The sequence below is a fragment of the Polyergus mexicanus genome, unplaced genomic scaffold (genome assembly GCF_030449975.1).
Source record: "Polyergus mexicanus isolate NDT 795.1 unplaced genomic scaffold, iyPolMexi1.0 SCAF_16, whole genome shotgun sequence".
Lineage (NCBI taxonomy): Eukaryota > Metazoa > Arthropoda > Insecta > Hymenoptera > Formicidae > Polyergus > Polyergus mexicanus.
In genome coordinates, this window is record NW_027223336.1 from 3,399,111 (window position 1) to 3,423,286 (window position 24,176).

Genomic DNA, 24,176 nt, shown 5'->3' on the forward strand with positions numbered 1-24,176 from the left:
CGGCAGGCTAACCGTTTTCCCCACCCAATTTTTTTCGACACTTGGCCATACCGTGCACTCACCTACGCACACGCAACTCTCTCGTATGCACCCGTACAACCTATGTCGGTACAAGAGGACACGTATATACATACGTATTCTTCTCTCTTTCTCTCTCGTATTTGTCCCCCCTTCTCTTTCTCCTATATATAATATATATAAAATATTTCTATATATAATATATATCTATATATATATATATAGAAATATTATATATATATATATATATATATATATATATATATATATATATAAAATTCTTTATATTCTGATAAATACTTACGCGTCGAGATGCATACATGCGAATTGAGCCTCGGCGACGATGTCGGCGGCTACGAGAACGTATGAGAAGGAAGGTGACGGCGGTGCAGGCGTCGGGATCGGTAATGGTACCGATGACGGTGATAAACGTTGCGCGACGATATCAGCGGATACACCGTTCCTCGCGAGAACGACCGGGACACTAGGTAGCGCGGCGCCGACGGCTCAGACTTCCGTCGGCGCGTGTGACGAGTCGCGGGCGACGACGACGGTAGGACCACGCCGGCGAGCACGGGAAAGACGTCCGGGACACGTTGTTGGCGGCGTGATGCTTCCTCGGTGGCCGCACATCGGCGGCGGAGACGATGTAGTCGTCGTGGAGTCGTGTCGGAGTCGCGGGTGCGCGCGCGCGCCCGCGCGAGAGCGCTCACAGTCGTCGATGTCCTTCTCACTCCCTCTCTCTTTCTCTCCACCGTTCGCTCGAACTGTCTTTTTAGCTCTCACTCACGCGACCACAGATTCGTTTCCTATTCCCTTTCCTTGTTCCGTTCGCGGGCTTAACTCTTCCGATGTTCGTTTCTTTCACTTATGTCCGTGTATCGTGTTCCCTCTCTCTCTCTCTTTCACGCTCTCCTGGCTTGTCCGTCAGTAACCTAGAAAGCGGCGGCGGCCATTCAAGATTACGGGATCTCCGTACGTCCGCTTCGTCTTGCCATTCGTCAAGATCAAGCGACGATTATCCGTCTCAATCTTTCACTCACGTTTACCCGATGAGAGCTCCCCGCGTACGTTTTTCACGTCCCTCTCGCGTTTCGCGCGTCCGAGGTCGGACGCGGAGGGAGACCGATGCTCTCTGGGCTCACGCCGCGAGCGCACGCACGCTGTTCCGTTCGCCCATTATACGGCACGGTTCGCTTCAACTTTCTTGGCACGACGAGGACGGTAAGCGCGAACGAACTACGGACTACGCGATATCTCTCTCCACAACGAACATGCTCGCGATGCTCGGACACGCTAGGCCTCGCATCCGCTCGATCTCGAGCTGTGAACAATACCGACCGGCGCACGATCGCAACCGCCGCACGGCTCTACTATCGACACTGTGCTCTTACTCCTCCCTCTGTCTCTATCTCTCTCTCTCTCACGACTCACGACGCGCACACTTTACTTCACTCTACTCTACTCTACTCTACTCGACGAGTACAACGCGCACCCTCGCCACGGCGATGCCGAGAAGCCCGAGCGACAGTACGGGGCCTCTTGGGTGTGCTCGAGGCGTCGACGAGAAGACGGCTGTGGCGACGGCAGCGACGACCGCGACGACGACGACGATGACGATAACGACGGTGGCAAACAATGCGTGCCGCGTCACGGACGCGGAAGATTCTCTACGACGGCGCGCTCGAGCCGGGTCTCAGTACGCACTCAGGGATATTCGCCCATTTGTGACAGATTTCCCGTCCGAGATACACCGCGTTAACGACCGACCGACCGTCCCCCACCTACCGCCGCCACATACAGACATCACGGCAACTTCGATTTTTCAAGATGGCGGCGCGCCGCCATAGGCCCGAGCGACGCGCATGCGCCGCTCTCGTCAGAGGTGTAAGTAGAGCGCAGAAAGTACAAAAGGTGCGCTTGGCTCGACGCTATTTTCGCTTCGTAAATGCGATATTCCGCGCCCCGATTGGTTCGTTAAACGCTTCCAAGCGAAAATAGCGTCAATCGGAATGCATCCGAGTGTGGGAAGTACAGTAAAATTGGCACGTTTTCGATGGTCGATTACTATTTGTATTATACAAGATTGACTTTAATCGAGTTATTATATATTTGTTTGCTCTTTTACAGCCGATAAAAGAGCAGCAAAGTACGAGCCAGAAGCATTTCTTTGTCATGATTGGTGAATCAAATGCTACTCTACTCCGGCGAATAGATTTACGAACGTAACCTATTTGCACCGCCGTTACAAAGTAAGAAAAAACATGGTCAAAAATCAAAATATAAAGTTACATATAAATTTTGCATTTATATTTAAATTAATTGATCATTATCCATTTATGTAATTTAAAAATAATCTATTATCCATCGGTTGTCGTCCAACAGCACCGTTCATTTATCCGGATGCCTGTACACATTTTTTTAAATTTTGACATTATCAATTTTTGGTACATTAAATTTGTAGAATCACGTAATACTCCAAATTCGTAATTTATCGCGATATATAGTCATTGTATAATCCCTATTTTAAAAATCGACTAGCGAGTAAAGTGTCAATACGAGGTAAGGATAGTTTACATCATTTAAATTTGAAGCTTTAATAAAATGGTGCAAATTTATTCCTTTTGAAACTCTCCCCAAGGAATAAACAACACAGGTTTCTAAATCATTAGTTTGTTACATTTTAAAAATTAGTAACGGTAAGATAACCTAGTATAAAATACTCAATGTTATATTAATATTTTATATTAATTTATCTTCTGAATACAATTTTAGGAAATACGAATAATAATATTAAGGGCTATGTAAAAATGAAAACCTGCCAATAGATAATATTCAATCGAGAGCAAAGTATTTCTGCAATAGTTCCTCGTATATGTCCTTATCGGTTTTTAAAAATAAGCAAAAGATAACTTTATCCATCTGGAAAATTACAATAAAAACTTTATGAATATTGACAATCATAAATATTAAAAGAATGTAGCTCTCGATAAATATATGTGCAATCTTACATTTTTATTTTCATGGAGGAATTTTTTGACCGTCGATAAAGCTACTTTGGCTGCTGGTCTTTGCGGGTATCCATAAATTCCAGTTGATATGCATGGAAATGCAATAGTACGCAAATTATTCAATTTTGCCAGAGTTAAACTGTTTTCATAACATTCTCGTAATTTATCTGGATTTTCACCTTTGGGTCCAACTGTATGAATAACATCTGAAAAATTTCAATTATTCAAATATTTATTTTCATTAATACAAAATATTATATTTTATATTAAGCTCTTGCAAAAAATAAATACTAACATTTAGCCGGCAGCATGTAACCTCCTGTAATTTTAGCTTCGCCAACTCTACATCCTCCAAATGTTGCGCATTCTTTCTTTAAATTTGGTCCCGCCGCTCTATGGATAGCTCCGTCGACTAAAATATATATATTTTTTTTTTCAACATATACAAATATTGTATGTTAAGTTTTCTAACATATAATCTTTATACCTCCACCGCCTCCCAAAAGACTCGAGTTTGCAGCATTGACAATTGCATCTATTTCAAGTGACGTTATGTCTCCTTGCCATATCGATACTTTCTTAGCTATGACCTCGTCAACTTTCTCAGTCTTTTCAAGCGTCTTGGCAATATTGGACTTGTTCTTCTGCCAGTACTCTGGCCATGTAGGAATTTGATCCGGAGTTATCGCTTCTGTTTTATAGAACTTTCTCTTATCCTCCAGTGGCATGTTTAAGAATTTCTCTAATTATAGAAATAAGAGAAAGAGATATACATTTATAGAATATTTATAGGAATATTACAGTCTATTTATTGTTCTTCATTCGCTATACCAATGACCTGATTAGATTGCAATTAGATTTCTTACTTTTCATATCCTCGAACGACATCTTTCCTTCGGGTTTAATCGGAGCCGCTAAATTGCGTCTCGATATGAAACTCTGAAGAATACGGGCTCGTCTAAACGGGCAATTAACGACGGTCGCCTAGAAACCAAAAGTAGTTTTCGCAGCAGAACTCACGAGAAAGTAGGCACGCTCTTGTCCCTTACATTCAGTGCCAGCATATTCCGCGGCGTCGAAGATCACAGTGAAGAGTCCTGTCAATCATCGATGACCCGTTCTTGCGGCTTAGTATAATATGTCGTTGCAGATTTCGCTATCTCCACACGACCGCGAATCTTGATAAGGTTGCGCGACTCACCGCAAAAATTCGCTCGCGTTCTTCGGTAACGAATATTTAACCCCTTCCGTCACAACGTCAATGTGGAAACAATTCGCCACAATGATAAGACAGCTGTCGTCATCTCGCGGCGTCGATGAATTTGCATTTGATGCACATGCATTTTCTACACGAGAGATGGCAGCAGCATTGAGAAATATGTATATTCCCAGAAAATCCAAGAATTTTGTGCGAAAAAGACAGTAATATATTTTTCATAATTATAGGAGAGGAATTTGTGAAAAAGATGTCGATGGAGCAAAATTTTCCAGATTTTTTTAGACAAGTAATACATGTATGTGTAGAAAAATGGAATTAATTATTAAATGATACCGTAAACTTAATACGAGAAAGAGAGAGAAGTATGTATAATATAAATAAAAAGAGAAGAGCAAATATAGTAATTGAAAAATAATAAATAACAAATTATATATAACTTATTAATAATTATTAATAATAATGAAAAAATTATATAAATTATAATTAATAAAACATATGTAAAAAAATTTATTCTTCTTTTTTCCAATAAACACATTAATTTTATAGAGATTAATGAAAGAGAAAAAAAAATATTAAAAGAAAAACGGTTGTCGCACGAGATAAGGAAAAAAAATAAATTAATCTATTCGCGATAACAGATTGGATAACAGTTGTAATGAACGAAACGTCGTTATAATTTACCAATAACACTCTAACATTGAAAACAATAGATTAACAATACGATGTAAAAAAGTACGCGATATCTAATTACAAAATATCAGGTCAGACGCGAACGAACAATGCGGATGATTTTAATACGATTATAAATAGGATTTAAGCAAATTGAGATTTATATAGGCGTATTAATCCGTGGGCGTTTGTGCGAAAATATCGCCTTCAGCGAGACGTTAACCCGCCATAAGGTGCTTGCCATCAAATGCACGTAAATGCCACGGTTTTCCGCTCCATATGTTATATCAAATCGATAGAACTACTCTCAACAAAATCCCATGATAAATGTTTCACGAGAAACGAGCGAACTAAAAGTTCTCTCTTTTGAGAATTTCGCTTTACGTGAAATTGAGTTTACAAGTAACTCGACAATAGGGGTTGCATTTAAAAGTGTATTTATATAGTATTGCTTATTTTTCATCGAATAAAAATATTATCGAAAATATATTTAATATTCCAATATATCTGAAAAACAATTCTCTTTATCGCACACTGTCTGATTTATTACGTAAATATTACAATCTTTTGTAAACATTATCTATAAATTGTGTCATGTTACGTTCAAATTTTGCTTTGAATTTTTTACAGATATTTTTATTTCGATATAATGTAGAGTTACGAATTAAACGGAAAAAAGTTTGCCTTGCAAATGCAAACTTTCATGTCTGACACTGATTTAACGTAAATAAATTGTGCAAATATAATTTCCTGGATTTACATTCTCTTGTACAATTTTTATAAGTTTTTCTTAATAGCGAAAGTTTCAGGATAGTATTTTTGTTTCTTCTTGTTCTTTCCCTTTTAACCGTGGGCCTTATTGAAAGAAAGATTTTCACCATGGGACGGCACACATGAACTTTCAGGTAACGAGCCGCCCACGGTCGGGTCACCGAAATACGATCTCCCTGATCCCGTATGTGTGTCGTGTGCGCTGAGATGCGGTTGCATCACTACGTTGCACCCTCTGCATCACGTCCGCGTTCGCAGCCGGAATGAAAAAGCAGCGGAAGTTCCCGTAGGAGTACACGGGTTATTATGTGACGCCGCGGGTGTTCATGATTAGGAAACTTTTCAAAGTATATCGTAGAATGCAACGTGAGGTTGCACATCTTTTCTCTCTTTTTCAATAATTTGCTTACATAAGTAGATAAAAAAATTAAATAAAAAAAAAGATTGATATTATTTTCTTTCTTTTTGTCAAATTTCTTAAACTGCTTTTGAAAAAGAAAACCCTAAAATAAAATATGTCCTTTTTTTTACGTACAAAAATTATTAGACTGAAAAGAGAGAGACTAAGCAAAGTAAGTTGCTCAGGATAAATATATCGGAATTTTAAAAAATTACGATAAGTTAAGAATGTCAACTTCCACTGATAGAAATTGTCAAACATTGCTAAAGATTAACACAACAAATATATATTGCATAATTTTCTGCGACATATGTATATCAAAGAAATATCAAATAGTTTAATCATCTCAAAATCTTCGCATCGATTTAAAAAAAAAAAAAAAAAACCCAAAATTTTTAACGTTGATTTTATACACCTACGCGGGATCTACGCGGGGGAGGCGAAGTTGTATATATTTGGTTGCGCGCGTAATGTGAATGAACAGTCTTCGGCGATAGGGCGATGGTTGATGCCTACGTGGCGACAAAATCGAGAACCACGGCAATGACGACGACGACGTCATCGGCAACGGGATCGTCGGAAAGAATCGCGCCTCTTCCACCACGTTGTACAGAACGGCAGCCGCGTAGTAGCGCATGCTGATAGCCGCCCCGCTATCGATCCATCCGCGCCCCCGAGCTTTCTCTCGCTTCTCCTCACAAGCCTCGTGAACGTCGCTGCCGAGCAATCGTCCCGGCACAATTGTATAATAATTCGGGTGCGATTCTTATCTCGTGTAATAACAGTATCCGTGTCCTCTCTCTCTCTCTCTCTTTTCGTCTCTATCGCGTCCTGTCGAACGACCATCAGGAGTAACGTACCAGAAGACGGACAAGCAGCGGCAACGTTATGGCACGACAAGGCGAACACTGCAGGGCGATTTTCCTACTCTGTAAGTTTCCCCGAGAAAGTTTCGTGCGATTTCTCGTTCCTGAACGGCATACGTCATTACGTGTGTCTGATATTTTTGCGAGGAGCGAGATCCATTCGCGATCGTTAAAATTGCATCGAATACTATTGCTAGAAAAGTTTTACATAAGAGACGTAAGGGAATCTTTCCGCGATTGTTCTCAAAAGTATTCCAATAAACGGAGAAAATTAATAGCAGAGTAAAAATATCCGTGTAAAATATGATACGAAATTTATGAAGAATTTTTTGACACTCATAGAAGAGTTAAAGCGTCGCTAATTAGATTTCAAAAACATTTTGTCAAAAAGCTGTATTTTACATGGAATCTAAGGAGAATTTGTAGCATATTATTTTATTATTTTTATTGTATCACATAATATTTTTTAATATATGTACTTGATGTATTAATGGAACATTCGTGCAATAGTACGTGATTGAATAGCCACGTTCTTGGGATATTTTTTTCTTTTTTACTTGATATTTCTGGCAAATCTAGAATTACGAGATTATAGTGCTTTTACAAGCACTATATATTGTAAGATTGCAAGAAAAAAGATAAATGATTACTTTGATGAGAGAAATGCTATTTCTAGAGGGAAAATTCCGCGAAGTCTTTAGATAGACTATATAATCGAAGCTTTCTATGGTCAGAAATTTAAATGGAGAACTACTTTCTTTTAAGATACATTACAAGGAGTATTTTTCAGAATACTTTATGCGCGTTCAATTCTAATTTTCTTTAATTTTTGTATCTAATTTGTGGAGAGCACAAGAAAGTGGCGCCGTCTTGCTTGTTTAAACAAATAGGTGGAAATTAAATTGAGACAATATATAGACATTGAAAATTAGACAAAATTTGACTTTTAATTGCGCGTTTTCTTATCACTCTTCTTGAGATTTGTTTTTAAACATGATTAAAATTCTGGATGTCTTGTCTACATTTTATTTTGCCGAGTTAGGGGCTGATTCTCTTAACTCGTCGTTATTAATTACAAGAAATATATATCGTAGCATTTACGTGAAACATCGACGCATTTTACTGTAACAATTTTTAACAGGGTGTGTCTCAGGAATAGCGTTCAGTATCCCCGTCCCTTCGCCGATACCGCGACAAGTGGACGAGCAACGTTATACCACACGTAGAACTTTAAAAGTCTATGTAGAGATGCCTACCCAGAGAACGAGATTGCCTTTGGTAAGTACATTTTATTCGGTTACACTTCAGCTTCTTTATTAACCAGCTTTATATATATATATATATATATATATATATATATATATATATATATATATATCTTTCACATTCCATAAGTTTTTTTCACAATTATATTCTTTTTGCTTTCATTATTTAATTATTTTTTGCAATCAAACTTAAAAAAAAAATTTATTGTGTATGAAATGATCGATTAAAAGTTTTTTCATTATTCTGTTTTCTTTGTGATTACAATGCTGTCCAAGCGAATATATGTAGTAGAAATCGATACGCACTCTTTTAGAAATACAACGATTTATATTTCTGTACACAGCGGTAATTATTTAAATGGATTCTTGGAACGCGCCAATACACATATTTATAGAAGGAAATTGTATCGTGTGTATATATATATATATATGTAGTATATATCTGTGTATACATTTCTACATGCTAATGTTCTGACAGTAGTGGGCGGCGACCGATCCTACAAACGCAAGCTGCACTTCACTCTAAATCCGCGTATAATCGTATTATCATTCATTACGAGTGCTTATTTAAACCTAAAATTCAAATCTGATAATTAATGGTCGGACGAAGAAAAGGCATACGATTATATGACTCGGTGCGATTACGTGTATCAATTTGCAGAAAACTTTGAAGATCTATCCATCGTAGCAAGGTCCTTCTCAAGGCTGATCTTACATCAGCGTAACAATAATGATTTTATGCCAACATTATAATGTATAATAATGCGTGAAATTTATAAAGGAGTCATTATGGCTTGCATATATTTCTTTTTTTCTTTTTATTAAAACTTTCAGCTCTTAATCGGCTAGAACCTTGGCCTCTTATCGCTCTACTTCTTTTATATATCTTTTCTTATATTATAAATCTTCACAAAGTTGAGATGCTAAATCTCTTTACTTTACTTTAGTTTAGACGATTTATAATTTGCTATATTCTATTTATAACTTTATGCTTTATACTTCGTGTAATACGGAAAACGCATACGTTTGAAAAAATAAAAAACATATATGTATCGCGATACATACTTATATTAGGATATATATGGCATGTAAAATTATATAAATAGAGATTGTCATTTTTTGAATTGTTTATTGCAAATTATATATTGTCTAAATTTATACATACAAAAGATTGAAAATGACGAGAATGTAATTCTGGGAAAAGGTTAATTTCTTATATATATTATAATGTATAACGTTATATTTTTGAAATATTATCATAAATAAATTCATGGATATGGTATTTATATTCTCTTATAGTATTACAATCTTTTTCAAATAGAAGTGTAAAAATACATTTTTTTTAGTTGAGAGTTAATATTGAATATTTTTTCGTAATTGCTCGATGTAGCGTGATTCCTCATATTAACTCGTTTATTGCATTTGTAGCCTGTTGCTGCTCAAAAATGTATTGCTAAATAATACGTATCATGCCAATTTACACTTCATCGTTGTCGTGATAATCATATAATTTCCGGCTGTTAAATGTCACCGGATGTTTACGACCAGCGCATAAAGTCAGTAAAAGATTTTACTGACGCGATAGTTTGCAATGCGACCATCAAGATAACTCATGCGAAATTAAAAGCGGAACACTCCCCTTTTAAAGACACTGTAAAATATTATGTACGCACAGAAAAAAAAAATGCTGTTACTTCAATTAAAGTCTCGGGCTACCAACAAACATATATAGTTTATACAATAACATTTTTATTTGATCAAAAATCTGGATTATTAAAACAATTATCCAGATATTTGATCCAATAAAAATATCACTGAATGAACTACATATGTTTGTGGCAGCCCGTGAAAATAGATTTTAATTGAAGCAACAGCATTTTCTTCCACGTGTGAAACATATTAATCAAAAAGATATTTAATTAATATTGATTGTTGAAAATTGAACGAAAATTTGCAACAAATTTTTGCCGAAAAAAAGATTCATTTAAGATTGATCAAATAATGTATAAGTAAAAAATAGCTCGTTAAATCTGAGATATCCCATATGTATACCGTGATACATCCATAAATACACTTGGATTACTAAACGGCCGATAAAATGTTAAGCATGTCGAGCAATTTGTTTATTTAAGCTACCATTAATGTTTTTTTAATAAGGCTTATAAACCCGGACTCGCTTCAGCCATTAAATCATAAAGTTGTGAGACATTCTCCTTAAATTGCTTTTCACAATTATGACAAAAATTATAATTTATTATTAACAAAGTTTTGAAACGTGAGAATATCCAAATTAAAAATTAAACTATGAAATAACACGTCATTTTTTATTTAATCAGAGTTGACTAATCAATTAGTCTAAAAGGAATTATTGTCACTTTTTAATATTAGAACGAACAAATCATTATGTTAATTCTTGAAGATTCTAAATTTTGTAAATTTTTTTATTTAGTATAATTTTGGGCTTTTTCGATTTTTCACTTAATTCAAAGACTGCGTCTTTTAATCTGTAGGATATATTTACAATAGATTTATGGGTCTCTTTAGCGTTAAATTTTTACAACGTCTAATAGCTGGTTTTTTATTGCACTTCTTGACATTTCGCTGCTAGAGATTTTTGTGATGTCATTGTACAAGGATTATATGTTATTCTTGTGGAAACTTACTATTATCACTCGCATTAACTTGACCACGTTTTTCTTTATATGTTGTAATTGCGGGTTTATACATATCGTAAGTACATGTTTACATTTTACTTGCCTTTATGTTAACGACTCGATACACACGAGGAAAAAAGTTGCTACGACAAAACTCGTTACATTTACGTTGCAACAACAGGTGACCTTCTATAGGATCTGTTTATAAACGGAAGTTACTTTCGTAGCAAAATAAACTACATATCAAGATTTTATTAAGCAATTTGCTTACATAGTTGTATCGAATAATTTTTGATCGAAAAAGGAATAATTCTTTTAAAAAAATTTTTTCTCTCTCTTTACTCTCTCAGTATTATTATATGATTCTAGTCTATAAATAATTATCATTGATATATCGTTCTTTTATTAATTATATCGTTATCGTCTTTTTTCAGACGATAGTCAATTCCGAAATCAAAACAACCACGATCCTGCCCTCAACCTCCACGACCACGCACAGATCGGTCTCAACGGATAAACCCTTATATCGGCTGGACAGAAGCAACGGACAAGCTTGTATTCTTCTTCAAGTGGATGCGATTATTGCCGTCAAATATCGCACCAAATATGGCGACGATCAAGTAAGAAGCACGTATAAATTAAATTCCGATGAAAAAAAAAAAATTTCTTACTTCAAATGTTATTAATAGCATAGTTAATGGAGTAAATTAATTATAATTGAATTTTTACGTTTCCAGGAAGTGGATATATACGTACCTGATGATGCGACCGTGACCGGAAATTGCGACAATGAAAATACAGTGACAATGTCCTTGAAGTGGAATGCCTTTGTATTATCTTGGAGTTTCGCTAAGGTAAATCTTCTTTGCATAGAACACGCTATTCCAATCTTTAACTTTATTAGGGAGATAAGTTTCCTGACGGGGGGGAGTTATGCAAATAGCAATTATACGAAGGATATAAATCATCCGAACTGTGCCAGACACGGGGTTGCTTTTTGCGAAAATCGATATGTGACCCTTTTACCGAGATATAGTTTATTTAATTTTCACCTTCATATCGCCGATTGCATGCTAGAAGCTATCATCATGTAGCTTTCCGTAATTATATCCCGAACGATAGCTACGAGTTTTGCAGGATAAAAACGGTAAAAGAGCTCTCTTTATCGGAAATAACGCAATAATATCTTCGGAAATTAAGAATTATACACGACGAATGATATGATGTTAGTTATACGTGCAGCAAAAGAAGAACGTTGTTTTTAATTTCCTCCAACAATCTAATTCTTGCACAAAGTAAAAACATGACCCCATAATATTTTCTCAAGATGCATGATTTTTATTTTCCAGACACCTGGTGGCGAACGCTGGTACGTCGAGAAAATTGAATTGACCTATAACTCTAGCGACAAACATTTCGAGCATGTTGATCAACCAAGTAAGTGCAATTAGTGACAAATTAACTAGTTCAAAGTATTGATTTTTTGTCTTAAAATGTTTCATGAAATTATTTGATGATATATACTGCATGCCCTTTTTTTTAACTATCTAACTAAATGTTGTACGGAAAACATTAAGCTATTGATTGAATTTATTATAAATTATCAAATGTACTTGATATTTTTTGAGAAAGTTTTGATGTTACATTATTAATATTAATCAATTGTTTCATTAATATATCAGACAAGACTATTCGAGTGAGTACCGGGCAGAAACATAGCTTCATGCTGTTCCCTACGCCAGTTGGAAAATCGTATGCTTGTTCCGAGGAAACCGTGGTTCCACTCACCGATGGCAAGAATCACGCCAGTGTACTTCTGAGGTACTTTATCATATTATCGAATCAATCTCACTCTAAAAATCACTTTTAAGAAACTATGATAAATAAGACATAACCCGAAATTAATCGAGATAAATTTATTAAATAATTATAATCGAGATAAAATTATTTCGGTCGATATTTAGAATTAAATATTGACACATATAGCAGCTTTTGTCCAAGCTAATTTCAAGAGTAATTTTTTTCTATTACACAATTAAATCTTCTCAAAATCTCAGCCGCTTTTAGCATTGAATTCAACGCACAGAGATACAATATGTATACCGTACTTCGAAAAATTTTTATTCCTGCCGGATGCGATCTGTAGGATTGATATCGAAAAAAAAAAAAAATGAAAAATTTCAGAGATATGAAGCTGCAGCCCTTCAAGTTCAAGAACAACGAGTTCGCCACCGAGTTCTCGTGCACTTCGCTAAGCGCGCGCGCCGGTAGGGACGAGACCGCGCCGGTCGCGGTCGGTTCCACGCTGGCCGCTGCGGTCCTCCTGACGATCACCGGTTACGCAGCCTACCGATATTTCAAAGTGAAGAAGGTCAAATATGACACGATGGAGTAAGGAGAGCCGGGGCGAATCGATTCCCCTGTCCGACTGTCACGACGATGCCAAAGCGTGCGCGTATCGCCAAAATCACGACTCGTAGTTTTTATTCCCTCCACGTGTTAATTATTTCTGAAAAAAAGGCTTCGCTTGCGCTTTTCGTCGAGCATTTTTTTTTTTTTTTTTTTCCCCAATTGAACGCGAACCTGTATCGATCGCACCTGTAATTATCGCGTAACGATCCACAATTAAATCCTCGGAGATATATAATTAAACGTGTCGATTGAACAGTCAAATTGAAGGCGATTTGAATTAAAAAACAGGCTCTATGTTTCGTGAGGGGAGATATCAGAAAGAGAGAAAAAATTCGAGAGACTCTCTCGTAAATATACGTTAATGGATACTTTAAAAGGTTTCCATTACGTGAATGAATATACTCGAGTTTTCTAATTACTTTAAAAAAATGTCACTTTAAAAAAAGTCTCGATATGTTATAAAGGTAATATTAATTATTATTGATTAATATTATAAGATTTAATTGTCTCTTAAAAAAGTTTTTATCATTATTCGATTTGATCTCCTAAAAATTTAATTATATTTATTTTGGAAAAGACTTTTACTTTAAATAATGTAACAATACTTTTACTTTATTCTTTCATATGAAATGTTTGCTTATAAAAATAGAAAATATCATCGATTTTTTTTCAATTAGAGCAGTTTTGGATCACGTTTTAATGCACCCTTATGCGTAGAAAATAGATATCATCGATTTATGCCATAAATATTAATATAAAAGTATCGAGACGAATATGATGCAATGGAATTCCATTACTAGTGTATACGCGATATTTAATCGCGTACATCGAATGTCAATCGGTTCGTTCGGGATGTAACGGAAAAATGACATTCGTAATCGCAAACTCGGATGGTTGTATTAATAGGCTTTTCAATTTGTAGATCTTGGTCTACGTGTCGTTGTATGAGCATTTAATGAGGAACATTCAAAAATTTTGTCATTCGTGCATTTTCTCGTCACAAGAATTACATTGATTATGAGATCTTTGTGGAGTTTGCTTAATTCTCTAGAAAAACACATGAGAAAGGAAACATAGTTATTTTAATTTTCCACGGGATACTTGCGTAACAGCAATGCAAACAATGATGATGTTAAAATTGTTTCCTTCGGCATAAAAAGCTCGTGATATAATATATCTTTATCCATTTGAACATTATTACAGATAAAAATATGTAGTATAATAACAACTTTGATTATAATTGGAAATTAAAGATTTCAAAAACGAGGTTCTCCGATGCCTCAAAGACGTGAGAGGTCCTTCTTGGCAGCTAACAATATTAGATAGGTACTTAGATTAATTAACGAGAGTGTATTAATACATTTCGATGTGACGCCTTAAATTATCTTGTACATAGCAATCGTCTATAATTTACTGATAGATTATTTCCAATTTTTTACATCGATTGTACTGAATTTTACCATGCTTTACTCTTCGTAATGTACAGCCTTCGTAAGTTTCTCGATTTGCGAAATTTAAGTCTAAGGGATATTTAGCTGTAAATATAAAGTTAAATTAGTTTGTCACATATCCGTTATTATTTGTATTATCTTGAGTGGGAATGTGAATTGTGATTCAGACTTCTAGAGTTTGTAATTTGATCTCACACATTATTCTCGCTCGTTATTATGTAGTACAAGATGAGAAATTATATAAGAGTATGTATCTCTCGCAAGGCTGTTTCTCAAATTTTCTTTGAAATATTTATATCAATATGTCAATTTAAGGACTAACGGAATAGTGATATACTTCATATCGAGAGTGGCTTTACAAACGCACGCCACAATAGGATAATTCTTTCGTTCGGCTTATAATTCTTTATAATATGTATGTGCGCGTATGTGCGTGTATACTATGTAATATATTATGTAAATACATAAGCGAGATAAAGCTGCATTACGCATGTATTATGCATGAGGCATAATATGCGCATTTAGATTACAAATACACAGAAATTTTCCAAATTAACGTCGACATGATTACACGCAATTTTCTTTCGATCAAAAAAGCTTTCCCGTGTTCTCTTCTTCTACGTTCTATTCTGCATTTTTCTTGGACGCATCTAAAAATTTTGGTAAAAATATGCGTTCGTTTTAGGAATTATATTTTAGCGTATAGAATTCAAAGTTTTCGTAAATTTGCAAGTTCTCGATTGCGTGTCAGTTTTAATATACTTATGGTACATAAAACACGATATTGCGATAATAGAAGGTGGTTATTCATATATCGAAAATAGCTAGTCGCGATGGCATGTGATGAATAATATAATTATTAGCGACAAAGTTATGAAGTACCTAAGCGTGTAAGATGTATACGTTCACGCGTGCATATATTAGGAATATATACATATCTACGCGTGTACATATAAGTTATGTAGACATATATATGTGAAGAGAAACGTTATCGAGATATTCGCATAATATACATGAATATATATATGAACCTCTGTCTTCCAATTAAATGCATATTAAAGTTACTTCGTGTGTAAATATATATTACGAATATCATATAATGTATTTCCACAGATTTGTCAATCGTCGACTCGTAGATGTGGCCGGTAGCGAGTATCGTGACGATTCACAAGAATTTGAAAGAATTCGAAGGATGTGAGATAATTAAATATTTCGATTTAAAAGAGAAGGAAAGGAAGACGCGCACGATCTAAACTAGATAAATCTATTTTCGTGGTAAATATATTATTGCATAAAAAAACTTACTATAGTTCACATGTCTTTTGAAATTTCTGCATAATGGTCCAACTGATTTGATGTGAATCGGCAAGATCGAATGAACGCATCACGTATACTCGCGTATACTCTCGTATACTAATACGAGAAAGGTCTAGCTGTAATTACGGAATTGTATTTTTGTGCTAAAGTCAATCTTACTATAGATATTAACGGATAGTAGGAGAGGTGCGATTTTGCGGCTTGCGTCTCGATAAATCAACGAGCGGGGATATTCGATGGATCACGAGTTAAGGATTCTATGCGATTTTACTTTTTTTTTTTTTTTTTTGTAAAATTGTGTAAGAAACGACACGGTGACAAGGCACAATGATGCAGATTGATGAATCGCGACGTCTTCAATGATGAAATGACGTCAAGTTATGCATCATATCGCTTGACCTATAGCCGCAGCGCGTTAAGTCTTGTAACAATTATTATAATAATCTTAATACTTACGATATATAATATAATTATTATAATAATTATTGTATAATGTTTATTTTATAATATAATTATTATAATGATTATTATAATAATGCATAACAACTGCGGAAACCGTCAGAATGGAAAGATGGATTCCGGTTTCACGTGATGCATAGCGACATATATCTGATTAAAATTGTATCATAACGATAAAATAAAGGCTGTTATACAAATTCAATCAATCATGTATGTTGCATTCATAATGTTCGACGAGAGAATTTTTCACAAATTATATAACATTTTCTCGTAATTTTGATTAAACAAAGTGAAATAATAGCAAACCGCTAATATAGTAACTATTTTTTATTCTTACTGTTTTCATATACAGCTATATTTTTAAATATAAAATATCTATTAAGTATTTATCGAAAATTCTACTATTTCGTTAAACCGTACCAAGAGTTTTATTAAATAACTTTGTTGATTTTGTTAATTTTTTAAAAATTTTTTAAAAATTCTTTTAAATATTTATAAACGCGCGAGAGACCATTCAATTAATAAGATCTTTGAGAGAGACAAGAAGAGATTTAACATTGAGAAAGTAAAATATATACCTTGTAATCGCGTTTCATTTTATCAATACATAGGTATTACGCCTTTTCGAAAGCAGATGTCTATTCACGACGGAGGGTCGCGGAGACATAATAATCTTGCGTTGTGGAAAGGGCGGTGAAAAGTACAGTCAAGCAGGCTTATGCTGGCCGAGGGGGCTGCCCTCCCTTTGCGCAACGCGCGACACCGTCGTCGTCGGCTCATTGTCGCAATGTCTATTGAAATCTCTCGCAACAATGGCGCGCGATCGCATTGTCACCTACGAGAGCATTTCGGGTCTTGTGCCTATGAACGATCGGAAAGATCGCTGCTTATTGCATCTCGCGGATTACGGATTATTCGTGTAGCAACATGCATCTATTCCACCAGTTTGATATCTAGTCGAGCGTGTTCGCGATAAACGATGGGAAAAATCTAATTGCAATCACATTTATAGCGAAAAATAATAATAATAATAAGCGCCGAAACATAAAAAAATCACTCGCGAGTTAAATCCTCGCCGATATATCCTCGCGTGTTATTTTGCAATCGCGCAACCTGTAATTGGGCCGACACGCGTTTAATTAGCAATTATCACGATACAATATTTTGCTTAATTGCCCGGAAATTCATTCTTCGCGCATCGTATGATAACATGCTTGCGGGACGATAACACAGCGATGCTGACCGGGATAATTGAATGTAATTGGCTGCGTTTGATGACAGATGTGTACCGCCAGATTCGGAAGGACGGGGGAGGGGAGCGTAGGGGAAGGCAGGGAAAGAGAGGATGGTTCACCCAGGAAGAGGCAGGAGAACGGCAGCGAAGGGGGTACGAGGTGGCGCGGCGAGGGGCACGGGGATGGCCTATAATTTATAAACTAGGGGCTGTTTTGGGGTAATTGCAGATAACGACGGGGCGGTCCGGATAACAAGCCGACATGGGAGTCACTGGACACCGGTGCCACTCCACCGTTCGCGCGTAACATCATAACCTTAACGTCGTTATGTACGGTTATGCCCGGTTCTGTAGTGCGTATAATATAGTTTGCAGCCCTGTCCAAGCGTAAGTTATGTCGCGCGTGATATCAACCCCGCCGGGGGTTGAGTTAATAAACGACCGCGGTTGCATCGAATCGCCCGCCATCGTCGCCGTCGCCGTCGCCGTCACCTTTCATCTCTTGAACTCGTTAGCGGCAAAAATGTCCAGCGAGATGTCATTTAAACCGAAAGATGAATGATACGACATTTTTTTTTTCCATCGATATCTCTTCGCTTCTGTCTATCAAATTATATTCTTGCCGGTATACCTGGTTAAAATAATTAGGCGAGAAATTGATTATGCGATCGACAATCTCGCGATTGATTATTGAGTATTTAAATATGCGCGCACATATTATATGTATATATTTTTTATATCATTATATCATTATATAATCATTATATTTAAAATATGTGTATATATATGTGTACATTGATGGTTGATGAAAAATACGATGCTTATCTGCGTAAAATTGTTGTCAAAATCATAATTAAATAATAATACGTAGTTATTGATAAATATATTGTAAAAATAAATGATTAAACCTTAGAATTTATATATACATATATATTTTTTATATATACAGTGCGTTATAAAAATTTTGAATTCTAAGATTTAATTATTTATTTTTACAATATACTTATCAATAACCACGTGTCACTATTTAATTATGATTTACGACATTGATTTTACGCAGATAGGCATCGTATTTTTCATCAACCATCAGTTGACACCTTGTTGAGCATGAAAGAGCAACATCTACCTTTTTGCGGGCGCGTGTAAAATCCATTTGGGCGAATATCGGTCTACCTGGACAATATCCCTGCGGGTATTCAGGAAAGGAGGTTGGAAGTGATGAATTACGTTTATATTTTGACAGGTTAGTGGCTTTGTACGTACACGTAGGTACCTGAAGGGATTTACGGTTAAATAAACATTATTTTAGCGTGAACATCAAACGGCTTGAAATAGAATACACACTTGACTTTCTATTGACTTTTGCCACGTGCCGCTTGAATAGTTTACAGAATTGATGCATGTCGAGTTATGTTTTCTAAAATTGATTAATTATACATTCCCCACCACATGAAAATCATCGAACGTTGCAACGCGACATCGATGTTAAAAATATATAATAATTAAATCAAATGCAAGAACGGAAATTATTTTCTTAAATACTTTACTCATTGTCAATCGACTAAAAGATAGCAAGATTGCATTGTACTTTATATTTATTTTGTATTGTATAATTAAAATTTGTAGAAATTCGCAATTATAAAACATTCATATAGATTTTGGCAATAAAATATTAGCTTTGCAAAAATATCTTTTTAAATAATAGTTTGTCTTTTATACATCTTGTTTGTTTTCTCTTTCTTCTTTTCTTAATAATATTCATATTTTATAATTTGTTGTAATTGAATATACATCTCTATATATGTGTATCTGTTTTGAGAAACGGAGTTTAAAAATAGCCTCCGTATTATATCGCAATGAACGGCTTGCTGTCAGTGGGAAAGTGTCGGTGCAGCATAATTCGTACTCTCACTCGCGCTATAATCAGCCTCACACGTGGATCCGCTGAGGAGATTCTTCCTGGAGGCGCTATAAATACATCTCCAGGATGTATGACGCGATGATTTCTGAGTTCCCACAGCGTTGAACGAGCTCGCTCGGCGCGGTCTTGATAAGCCGATAAAAGGCGACGCGGCCTTGACGAGTCTGCACGGTCAGCTCGAGGAATCGTCGTAGGCAGCGTTTCGTCTTCGTCTTTCGTAAAAACGTCATCTTCGTACGTGTGTACCGTGAAAGAATTAGCCGAGTAATATCGAGCATCATTTTCCAACGCGCGGATTAGCAAAATTCATCGAAGCAACGTTCTAAAAATATCAGCATTCAAATCCTCAATTATGTTTGAAATCTTTCTACCTGGATCTGATTTCAAAAATCGAGAATATCGGAAAAACGTGAAATTTTATATTAAAAAAAAAATATGACAAGTCCGAGAAGACAGGAAAAGAGAGATCCTCAGGTACAAAAATTTAAAATGTTTATATTTTATTTTGATTTTTTCAGATTGTTTAAAAACAGAAAATAATTGTGACGATAAATCGAAAGCGCGTAAATATAATTATATATATAGATAAATATAATTTGCACGAGTCTTGTAAAATTTTAATTGATATAGGAACATTTTATATTTATAAATATTACGTCAAAATATATTTTTATACGCAGTATACACGTATGCACAGAAAGAATTGAGAGAGAGAAATCTAATTGAATAAATCTCGGTTGCGGCTCGGGCGATTTCATCGTTTGAAAACCACCCTCTAACAGGGGGTATGACGACATGGACACGTAAACGGGAGATTTTCGTAGGATTGGTTCGCACATCTACCGTCTACCGATATATGTATAGCTGCCTATTGGGGTGACAATGATGTAATGCGAAACCTGCAAAACTTTTCTCATCCCTCCCCTCTCTCCTTTCTTCTCTCTCTCCCTCTCTCTCTCTCTCTCTCTCTCTCTCTCTCTCTCTCTCTCTCTCTCTCTTTCGATTCGCTGTAAACGCAAACATTCGAGGCTTTGTTCATATTAACATCGCAATTTTATTGCGCATGTTTCGATATTTGGGAAAGAATATTAAATTTCAATAGTTACAATTCAAAATATTGTATTTTATAAAATATTCGAGACAACTTGTCTGAATTTTAATGCATACTTACAACATAATTATACATTTAAAAAAGGCTCTTTGATCCTTAGTCTTATTCGTTTAATAATTAATCTTTAATTGAAATTAATGATAAATAAATAATTTATCGATAAATGCAAGCCTGAATATAAATAAAATTTTTTAAACGATTAAAATAAGGTAGAGATGCGCGCAACGCTAATTTATAATAATTCATAGTTTTATAGCTTTATGTATAAAACTTTATATTTACATAATACTAAAGAAACAATTATATGCAATGCACAATTCTTGAATAAGCAGTATCAAAAGTATATATACACGCGCGCAAACTATTTTGATGGTCGAATAGTGCCGTGAATAGGGGTGTCTCAGCTGAAGAGGAAAAGAAAAGTGTCATCGGAGATGACAAGAGTGAGTGGGACGAAGACGCGCGGTGCGCATGGGACGGAAAAGAGAAGGGCGTTTATAATAACGTCAAGGGACAGAGAGGGGGCACCAGCGCGTTCCTCGTGTTCAGATGCTCTTTTCAAGAGTGCGAACCCTCCTCGACGCGCATTCAAGTGTCCGCTGCTTTGTAATGCCTCTTAATACCGCTTCACTGTCGTCGTTATTAAGGATCCGGAACATATTGTCGATACAATGTGCGACGACGCCGCACTATGGCGTCAAGCCCTTCATTGGCGGGTATTACACTGTGGGAGTGTGGGCACACGTAGGAAATGCGGGACGTGAATTTTCGGCGGAAGTTGGAAAAACGAAGCAATGCGATTACGATGAAACCAACAAAAAAAAAAGAGAGAGAGAGAGAGAGAGAGAAAGAAAACGTGATATTTTGAAAAATATTATTCTTATTGTAAGCGTTTTTGAAATTATTTTATCTAATTATTTAAATCAGATGAATTATTTTATCATCTCTTTAACTATTTTATTTCTCTATCCAACTATTTCAACCATTAGATAAACATAAGAACAAAATATTCAATAAAAGTAGTACTTTTCAACACGTTACTTTAATTATTTTTTTTTTATTTAACTATAGGATGCAATGGGCAATCGATGTTACAAAGCTTTCTCCGGTTACATTTACTTTTTCATATTTTAATAGATAATAAAAACAAGAATAACAGTTAAACAGTCCATTTTTAATTTCTTAATCATATTATTCCTGTTTATCGGGAATTGAAAATTTTTTAAATAAAAATGTTACTATATGTATATTATGAGCATGAAGCGTCTCGTGGGAAAACTATGATTTTTTTCAGATCGGTGGAAAAGAAGATTACGAAAGAATGAGAGAGAGAGAGAGAGAGAGAGAGAGAGAGAGAGAAATTTTAGATTCTTTTTACGGAAAATTCGGACCGAAGGACTCGCGACTTCTCTAATTTCTTATCGGACGAGAGAGATCTCTAAGGGTCGATTTCATAGAAGAGCTACTCGCGTTGTCGCTTCGCGTTTGGTCGAAAAGTTCGAAGATATTTTTGTTCTTTTTATTATCATCGAATTACGTAAAGTGATTGTGAGAACGTCCCTTGCAGGCACTGCAACGTTTCGCGACGATTCGAGCGTTGCGATGTATCTGCAGATAAATCATACGAGTTAGCGTAAGACGATCCGGCGCGCGAAACTATGTCCAGCTTTTTTTCCCACAAAACTCACCTGACACAGGTTCCGCTGATAAGGGAACGTAGAAAGTGCGAAGTGGCACATTAGGAAGAATCTTATACGAGGAATTATTCGCGATATCTCGAAATAAAACGAACGATCTGCGATTGTAATAATATTTTTCGACTCGACGAAACGTATTCATTTTTGCATTAAATTAATCGCAACGAGAATTTTCAATTATAAAAACAAATCGCTACATTGTCTATTTTAACAATTTTATCAATGCCTGGAAAATATTTGATAAATTTCTCGAAGATGTTCTTATCAGATTTACTCATCGTAATCATCGATATATATTAATTAAAGCGCATTTTAAATATTTTCGCAAAACAATACGTTATCTCTAAAACTATTTTGCAATTGATCAAGAGAGATAAAAAAACTTTCTTGCTATTATTTCATGTAGTATAGTACATTGCGCGGTGTGAAAGTTCCCCGCATAATACATTGCGGCATCCATTATCACGAAGCATCAAGACCTTAATAAGCATCGTTCGTATCGGCCCTCGGCAAACCTATCAGAGATCGTCATAATTGGCGTCACATCCATATTTCCCTACCTATCTATCCTCTTCCACTCTATTAAGGGTTACGCTGCTCCGAGCACATGTCACGCTTCTTCCCTCGTATCCCGATAATAATTAGCCGCGGCTATAAATCTCGGCCCACCGCGGCGCAGTCCACGTCATTAAACATCGAGCTCGAGCTTTCGTCGCTTATCCTGTTTTTACGAAACCGGAATGCATCGTTATTTATTACAGCGAGAATATACAGATTTACCCGCGATTTTTGAAACCTTTTCGCACCTCTGATGAAACCGTGTAAAGAAAATCCGTGGAATATTCTTGATTGGCTCGTCGATATCGAACGTTACAATACTAGCTGGATATCTTTTTAAATCTTTTTTTTTTTTTTACCGTTGAAGAAAATTGTAATCAAAATAATTGTTTGAAAACTGACTAAAAAAATGTATTGTTTTTTTTATCTTTACTTTATTTTATGAAATTGCTCTTTTTAATGATGATTTTGACATAAGTTTCTCTCATCTATTTTACTATGCAATGAAGACTTTGGCTAACAACGTTTCGATATATATTGTAACAATATGTTTGTAAAATAGCGATGTTGCAGTATCAGTTTGCAAATAATGTAAATAATTTGATAGAAATATTCGTGAATGTGTGTAAAGTAAATTTTCCGGTTGACCGATCTTACATGAGAGTTGCGTCGTATGCATACCAGACGTATGCAGTCGCATAGTAACGTGCAACACGATCCTTCACGTGCGTCGCGCGCATCCATCGGTTCGTCGTTACGCAATTTACGATTTTTATCTTTCCATTTGATTTCCACTTCATATATCACGATTAAATAATATCCTTATATACGAATAGTATCATTAAACAGAAATCTTTTTGCGACGCTACGAACGAAATTATAAGTCAAATTAAAGGATATAAAAATGTAAGCGAGATAACTATAGAAAATTTGTTAAGAATTTCTTTTCTTTTACACACACAAAGAAAATAAATTCTTAACAGATTTTGTATAGTTATCTCGCTTATATTTTGATATAGATGTCTTATGGGAATCTTTCTGTCTTTCTCGATGCCGCGTGTTGTTAGACGTACGTATTTGCGCGCGAGCGACATTCTATTTTTATCTTCTGTCTCTTTAATTTGGAAACACGTGGACTAAGCG

General features: G+C 35.6%; 2 protein-coding genes across 2 annotated transcripts; one reads left to right on the plus strand and one right to left on the minus strand.

The window, feature by feature from the left end:
- Nucleotides 1-2,696: 2,696 nt before the first annotated feature.
- LOC138940248 (macro domain-containing protein CT2219) lies at nucleotides 2,697-4,301 on the minus strand. The gene is made up of 6 exons (XM_070308943.1): nucleotides 4,079-4,301; nucleotides 3,896-4,013; nucleotides 3,517-3,771; nucleotides 3,325-3,441; nucleotides 3,030-3,235; nucleotides 2,697-2,940 (listed from the first exon to the last, which is right to left on the minus strand). Exons 1-6 carry the CDS (start codon nucleotides 4,091-4,093, stop codon nucleotides 2,854-2,856), a joined length of 798 nt encoding a protein of 265 aa, XP_070165044.1. The 5' UTR covers nucleotides 4,094-4,301; the 3' UTR covers nucleotides 2,697-2,853.
- A 2,319-nt stretch (nucleotides 4,302-6,620) lies between these two features.
- Nucleotides 6,621-16,714, plus strand: LOC138940198 (lysosome-associated membrane glycoprotein 5). The gene is made up of 7 exons (XM_070308824.1): nucleotides 6,621-7,019; nucleotides 8,096-8,232; nucleotides 11,308-11,493; nucleotides 11,611-11,727; nucleotides 12,223-12,310; nucleotides 12,556-12,694; nucleotides 13,058-16,714. Exons 1-7 carry the CDS (start codon nucleotides 6,977-6,979, stop codon nucleotides 13,266-13,268), a joined length of 921 nt encoding a protein of 306 aa, XP_070164925.1. The 5' UTR covers nucleotides 6,621-6,976; the 3' UTR covers nucleotides 13,269-16,714.
- Nucleotides 16,715-24,176: the final 7,462 nt, after the last annotated feature.